Source organism: Thamnophis sirtalis, unplaced genomic scaffold (genome assembly GCF_051295495.1).
Source record: "Thamnophis sirtalis isolate CommonGarterSnake01/CBP01778 unplaced genomic scaffold, rThaSir2_p1.2 scaffold_1, whole genome shotgun sequence".
NCBI classification, from domain to species: domain Eukaryota; kingdom Metazoa; phylum Chordata; class Lepidosauria; order Squamata; family Natricidae; genus Thamnophis; species Thamnophis sirtalis.
Window position 1 is genome coordinate 181,654,282 of NW_028261381.1, and position 6,945 is coordinate 181,661,226.

The following is a 6,945-nucleotide window of genomic DNA, read 5'->3' on the forward strand; positions in this document are numbered from 1 at the left end:
CCTGTGCCACTTTCCTGACCTGTCCTGGAAGGCAGTGCTTCACACATCGGGAGAAAGGCTTTGTCTGGAAGAAGATATTTTAGTGTTGAGAGGTGAGAAACATTCAGCTCGGCTACATGATCTGCATAAAAATGCTTCCTTCTTGCTCCATTCTGATCACAGTTTCCACCTCAACAGCCCCTTCTCTTCTCTCAGTTTTCCTTAGCCCTGGAAGCAGCGTCTGGTCCCCACCTGGTTGGCCCACACAATGGCATCAGGATCGATGCTGAAACCTTCAGCTGAAGGAGCCTCGGAATTGACCCATCCGACTTTCTCTCGAAGGATCGTCATATTTGCAAAGACGACCCAGTTGAGGATATCAAATCCTTCATATTTCATCCCAGTTTCTGAAAAGGAGACTTCTTCCCCAGCAGTGTTGTTAAAAACCATGTTTCTCAAGAAAGCGTTGATCTGAAATTGCAAAACAAGCAAACAAAGAACAAGCTCATAAAAGGGAAGAGAGTTGGTATAAAGAGATTATCAGGGCTGTTTCCTAGGAAAGAAAAATCCTCAGCTCCATAAATTTAGAGAAAAGTACTTTTATTAGGAACAATCCAAAAGCAAAAAATTCCAGGCAGGCTCTGAGGCAAAGCGCACGAAAACAGCAACTTGAAACAAACTGTACAGTCCAGCCCCCTTGTAGCTAGTCAACCAGAGTGATGCTGCATACCAAAGCTAGAAGAAATGACCTTGAAGTGATATGCAAAGTCCAGGCCATAGTTGCAAAGCTGCAATGAAAAATTATCCACTGATCCCTCCCTGCTTTTCTATGGCAGCAAACAGCAGGCCAACTGACAGATTTCTTTTAAAATTGGAATATGTTGAAGGAATATTATTCTGAATGCAGGACATGAAACAGAGATGGGATTAGCCAGCATTTCCTGGATAGGCCTTTAAGAGACAATCTGCTGGGGAAGAGAGCTGATGTCGCAACGGCATGATGTGCAATCTTGGTGCTCCGAGATTGCAGTCAAATTCCTGCTGCTGGATGGTCCATTCGAATCTAAACTGTCCTGCAGAGACAGTGATTAAGACATCACAAAGTCCCTGAAAGATCCAGGAATAGCCCTTTTTTTCGGGCGACAGAAATGCAGTAATGAAGCTGCTGAATTTGGGACAGCTCCGGAATGGGAAAAAATCAGAAAGAGAAAGTGTGTCGAATTGGTGAGGAAATTTTATTATTAGAGGAAGAGACTACCCAAGAAATTTTTTTAAGTTAAGTTAAAATTGAAGACAAAAGACTGTAGGCGGCAAGATTGGTCTGCACTGAACTTAGTGTGTTATCCAGTTTCTAATTTCTTTTTTTTTTCACGGATGGAACTTTTTCAGAGGCTCCCTGTTTTTTAAACTGAATGGATTATTTTTTTCTTTTTTCACTTTTGCTTATATCTATGGGTTAAAATTCCCCTTCTTTTTTATAATGCCTGACTGGATTGATTGGATTGTTTTTTATCTCAATTTAAGGGTTTTTTTTCTTAATCTTGGAATATAAAGAAGAAAATAAGAAGGATTAAAGAGGGTTGTAACTATAGGAGGAAAAACAATTACACTGCCACTTAGAGGCTGGAGGCTGGATACATTGTTTTTCCTTCTTTCTCTTTGATCACTTGAGATTCAAGATTCTTTCAGCTTGTTTACTGACAGTGATAGTAGGAAGTGCACAAGTTGCTTATACAGGTGCCTTTTGGAAGTTCTATCACTAGCTTTTGGAGAGAAGACAACATTTTGAATTGAAAGATAATAACCTTTTTGAAGTGTATTAAATAGCCTTGAACCCTATAGTGGCATTATCTGCAAAATTTAAAGAATGGCCCAGCAGGAATAAGAAACTGTAACATTGCAAATGATTATGTTTGAAATTCAAAATCTATTAGCTGTAACAGAGAGAATTGAAAAGAATATGGAGAATATGGAATACAAAACAGAAAAATTGGATGGAGAAATTGAGGATGTTTACCAAATGAAGAAAGTGGAGGACAGAGTTCAAAAGATGGAAGGAAAAAAGAAGCAAAGAGATAAGAAAACTGTGGATACTGACAACAAAGTGAGCGTGGTTGGTAATGGCAAGAGCAGAATATGGAAAGGAGAGATGGATAGATTGGAACTCTACCCCAGACTTCAAAGCACAGAAGAAGAAAAGAGAGAAAATTGACAGAGATAAGGAGGGAAATCTTGATAGAAGAACTAGTGATAACCCAGAGCAGATATTGGGTTTCAAGCTTTTGTGAGATACGAAAGGAACAGCATGTTGCCAAGGGAGGTTTATATAAGATTTATTAAGAAAGTAACTAGAACATTACTGCTGCAAATGGCAAGAGATATAAGATTGTACTATCACTGGAGGGATACAGGTTGATGCAATGAAAATGTATAATAAAAATTAAGCTAAATTTAGTTTACTAGCTATAGGTAAATAATGATTAATAGTGATAATAACACATATAGATATATCAGTTTGATAATATGAAATTTTATATAAACAATATATGGAGATTATGAGAGGAGGTTTAAAAGCTTTATCTAGAATATATTATAAAGATGTATTGTGATTAGATGATTTTAGGATGATTTAATGGAATGTTATTATGTAATCCTATTCTAGATTTTGAATATTATATATAAAAGGACATAAAAACAATTATAGTCAAATTCAGGTTGAGATATAATAATTGTGATATACATGAATATAGGTGAATTTAAAATATGCAATTTCATATGAAAAGCAGGTGGTGACTATGGAAGAGATGCATGGAAATACTGTAACCAACTGACATATTTTCTACAATTTGTAATGGAAGATGGGTTTTTTATTTTTATTTTTATCTTTGTTTGTCTTTGTTTAAAAACAAATAAAAATTGTTTAAAAAAGCGACAATCTGTTATTTCTTTTACTTTATTATATCCAGCTGCAGAACTAGAGTGGCAAGTGTTTTCTTAGTTGATAGAGAAAATAACGTTTGACAAATAAGGAAAATATATTTCACTTTAAGGTTAAGAAAAACAATTTTCATGTCAAATGAAAGCATGGAGGGAGCAAAATATTCCTATTAAATTTGAGACTTAATTCCATTTAAACTATGACTTGTTGTTACACCAGAATCCCAACTGAAATGGAAGTTGAGACAATGAAAGTTCCATTTCTGGAGCGGCTACATCTTCAGCTTCAAGGATTGGACCTAAACTCTACTGTGAAGGGGAAAGAAAAGTGCTTGAAAAAGTAAATTAATAGGAAAACTGCAGAGCCAGGTGACTCCTCTGTAAAATCTCATTGGTTAAGCAGTTAATCCAAGTAATGAATGAGATCCACCAATATTGCATGTTCCTGCTTGGAAGTTTCTCTAAGTTTTCTCATTCTTATTTACTTTATTGTTTCCCTTACGAATTGTCTGGAGACAACAGGGGAAATTTCTGTAAATTTCAAGATATGAGATTTTTGTAAAAAGAGGGTGGGGGAAGTACTTAGACAAGACAGTGGAGATTAAAGGCAAAAGTTCATAAATCCTAAAAGAGTGCAAAGTGAAGAATTTATGTTTCACAGACAAAGAAATAAAGGAATAAAACATAAATTCGACACAAAAATAGTTTGTCATGAAAGTCACTGTCTATGAAGGCTCCTGGATTGGGACTGAAAGACAGAAATGGAAGCAGTATGTTCTGCCCCGTAATTGGGTAGACCAGACAAAGAAACACTTAGTGCAAAGTGAAGGTGACCAAGAGAAGGAAAGATTCCTTGGCCAAAAGGGAAGACCTGAAGATGAGAGTTACCTGCCAGGGCTTCATAGAGAGCAGTTGTGGCTTCTTTCTGCCCCTCTTCAATACCCGTCGTGATTCCCATGTATACGCAGCCTGTAATGCGTGTGCCACAGAATAGGCAGCATTGTAGATGCTGTAGCTGAAACCAGTCATCTTTCCATCAAAGACAGAAGCTGGAAGAGTGTCCAAGTTCTCCTGCCCTGTGCAAACCCTTCGGACACCAGGTGAGGACACACCTGCCTTCAAAACCTCACAGTCAAATACAACTTCCCACCATTCAGGGAGAAAGATGTTTCCATGAGGTTCGTGTGGATTCAGAGCCCAGAGATAATCTTTGAATCCTGACACTGGATTTGTGTGGACCGTGAAAGACAAAGCACCATGGAGGGACTTTAATTTCACCCAATCGTAGTGATAGCCAATAGCTGAAAATTCCCATTGAGTGGTCAGGATCCAGACCTTCCCAGAAGAAGCCTGGTTCTCTTCTTCATAAGTGTAGAGGGATACTATAAGTCTTTGCAGAGCATTGGAGTCCCCAGAAATAATCACAACCTGAGCATCACTGTTCAAAATGGTCTGAAGCATATATATTTGAGTCCTGTACAATATATTCAATATTGAGATTACGGGCAAGATCTGTTCCACAAATTGTATGCAAATATCATACTGGGACAGGGTGGCATCAAAAATCTTGATGAAATGAGAAAAAAATAAGAGAAAATAAGAGAAAAAAAAAACTTTGGAAATGAAAAATGATATACTTATGTCTTAATTGAAAAAAGTAAATGATGATATAATTATGCTGTGAAATAACCCAACAATGATACAATGAAGTATTAATATAAGGTCTGGTGATATATTGTATAAGGTTAAGAATTTACTATAATGATATCTCGCTGCTGATAAAGCAATTCTAATAGGGGAACAAATGAAAACTGGTATATATAGGCAGCGACGCCTTGTTGAAAAACGAAGGAATAAGATCTCTGTTTGAAGGTATGAAATGCAAGGTTAACAATGAATAGAAGTATACTTTCTGGGGAAAAATAATGCTAATGTTAACTGAATATATATTGTAGAATGAAAATGAGGCCTTTAGTTATATTAGATGGAATATCTGAGACGGTAAATATTATTTGAAGATGCAGATGTTAAAACAACTATAACCAAACGACATGCTGCATGAGATGATGGTTCTTTTTTTTTCTTTTTCTTTTTTTACTCTTTTTCTTTTTTTTCTTTTTTCTTTTTTGGACTTTTTTGTCCTTTTTGTCCTCTTTGTCCTTTTTGGCTTTCCCCCCCCTCCCCCCCTTTTTTTTCTTTTTTAAACCCTAGCTTACTGTGGTGTTTATTAAATATACAACAGAGAGATATGGGATGTATAAATTTAGTAGGGATGCACCTGTGATTAAATGACATATTGTATGTGATGATGGGGTCTCCCCCCCCTTTTCCCATTCCTTCCCCTTTTCCCATTGTTGTCTATGTAATGAAAAAAAAAGAAAGAAAAAAAAAGAAATAGAAAAAAAAATAGAAAAAATCTTGATGAAATGGTCACTGCTCTCTGATCCTTGAACAATAATCCCAATCCAGTTCCACTGGAAATACAGAAGGAGTTGGACAATGGCTGTATTCTGCAGGTGATACTGGGGATCGATCTGGTAGAAGGTGGGGAACTGAGTCCTATCCCTCAGAACAGGGTCAGAGAAGCGATACCCTAGCTGAAGGGAGGTTGGAGATGGAGAAAAAGGAAGAAGTTAAGCAAGGAAAATAATATCTATATTTTTGTTACTAACTATCTAGACAAGCAGGTTATCCTATTCTAGACCTCGTCCCCACAACCTTGCTCTTTCATGAGATGTTTTCTACAGGTGACAGAATTGGCTCTGCAGGTTGTTGGAAGTAACCACACAAGGCAGAATATACAGCATTACATTTGCATTCCCTCTTTCATCATGTTACGTGTCCAAGTACCTGAGAAATCTTGAAACAGCCAAACACGGTTGCCATCTGGTATGAGGTTCTAGAGTTGAGACCCCCAAGGACAGAGAGAAGGCTGTCCTGTGTGTCACACTTATAGTTAGGAAACAATTTTCCCCAGCTGGAGAGGAGAGACAGGCTGACGTCTTCAGTCATGCTTGCATACTGGTTCTCTTGGTAGATGCGGAAGCCCAGGGTGATGTTAGGGAGAAGCCGTGGATCTGTGTTGACCTCCTGAATGGCAAATGCCAAGGCCAGGACATGTTGGTAGTTCTTGGGGATAGGTCTTTGTTGGAGGAAAAGCATTTGTCTTATTTACTGAGCAATAGCTACTTTTCATATAGCAGATGGAGAAAAATGATTTGGGGTCTCCTGTTGTTAATCCACAAATCAGATGCAGTTGAGAGTTAAGGTGAAGTTGGATATTTGAGTTGTGTGAAACTGAGCATGTGCACACAATGTTGAATAAGGTGGAGCTATGTTTGTTCAGATAGTGTTCATGGGGCATGATGGCACTTGACAATCAGTTGTACCCTAGTTAGCCTGGGTAATCATACAAATGCTCAGATGGAATAAGTAATGTATACATACCAATATGGCGGGTGATGAAATTAGATACTAATTTCTCCTATGAAAATTAAAAATTGGCAGGAGGATCTCTGAAGGTATCAGACTAATCTAAAGGTTGTCTAACAACTAGCCGAACCCGACAAATTTTATCTTCCTGTTGTGAAGTATGTCTTCAATATTCTTATCTGGTGTGGGAAGGAAACCATCACCCATAGAAAACCTCTGGACTGACTGGGTTAATAGGGATGTCTACATGGATGTTCTGTGGTTCTCTCCATTATCTTTCCATTCAGTGTTGACTGGAGGGGAGACATTGAGCCCAAACCCCTCATTTGAAAGATATCTTGGTGAACCCTCCTCACTTCAAGGTCAAATACCACCCTGATAATATTCAATTATACAACCATTGATTGAGCAAGCAGTGCTATCAAGCTTTTGTCCTAGTACCTGAGGTCTGTTGGATGGAGGAAGAAACTCAGTTTTAATGCTAGCAAAATCAAGTAGCTGTGGATGATTGGTCCTCCCAGTACTTGGAACTTTCTTTCATTGGTCCTGCATAACATTGCACTGTCCTTGCCTACCTGCAAAGTCATTGCACTTGTT

General features: G+C 37.9%; 1 protein-coding gene across 1 annotated transcript; it reads right to left on the reverse strand.

The window, feature by feature from the left end:
- Positions 1-201: 201 nt before the first annotated feature.
- On the reverse strand, positions 202-6,078 carry LOC148049959 (extracellular calcium-sensing receptor-like). The gene is made up of 4 exons (XM_087705847.1): positions 5,767-6,078; positions 5,401-5,513; positions 3,859-4,390; positions 202-450 (listed from the first exon to the last, which is right to left on the reverse strand). The coding sequence occupies exons 1-4, from the start codon at positions 6,076-6,078 to the stop codon at positions 202-204; spliced, it is 1,206 nt and encodes a 401-aa protein (XP_087561973.1).
- Positions 6,079-6,945: the final 867 nt, after the last annotated feature.

What these genes read in the sequence shown, in the direction of transcription:
- LOC148049959 (XM_087705847.1), bottom strand. Translation starts at nt 6,078, where the DNA reads ATGCTTTTCCTCCAACAAAGACCTATCCCCAAGAACTACCAACATGTC. An exon ending in GCTGTTTCAAGATTTCTCAG is followed by an intron (nt 5,514 to 5,766) that starts GTACTTGGACAC and finishes ACCTCCCTTCAG; the next exon opens with CTAGGGTATCGCTTCTCTGA. An exon ending in ATACATGGGAATCACGACGG is followed by an intron (nt 451 to 3,858) that starts GTATTGAAGAGG and finishes TTGCAATTTCAG; the next exon opens with ATCAACGCTTTCTTGAGAAA.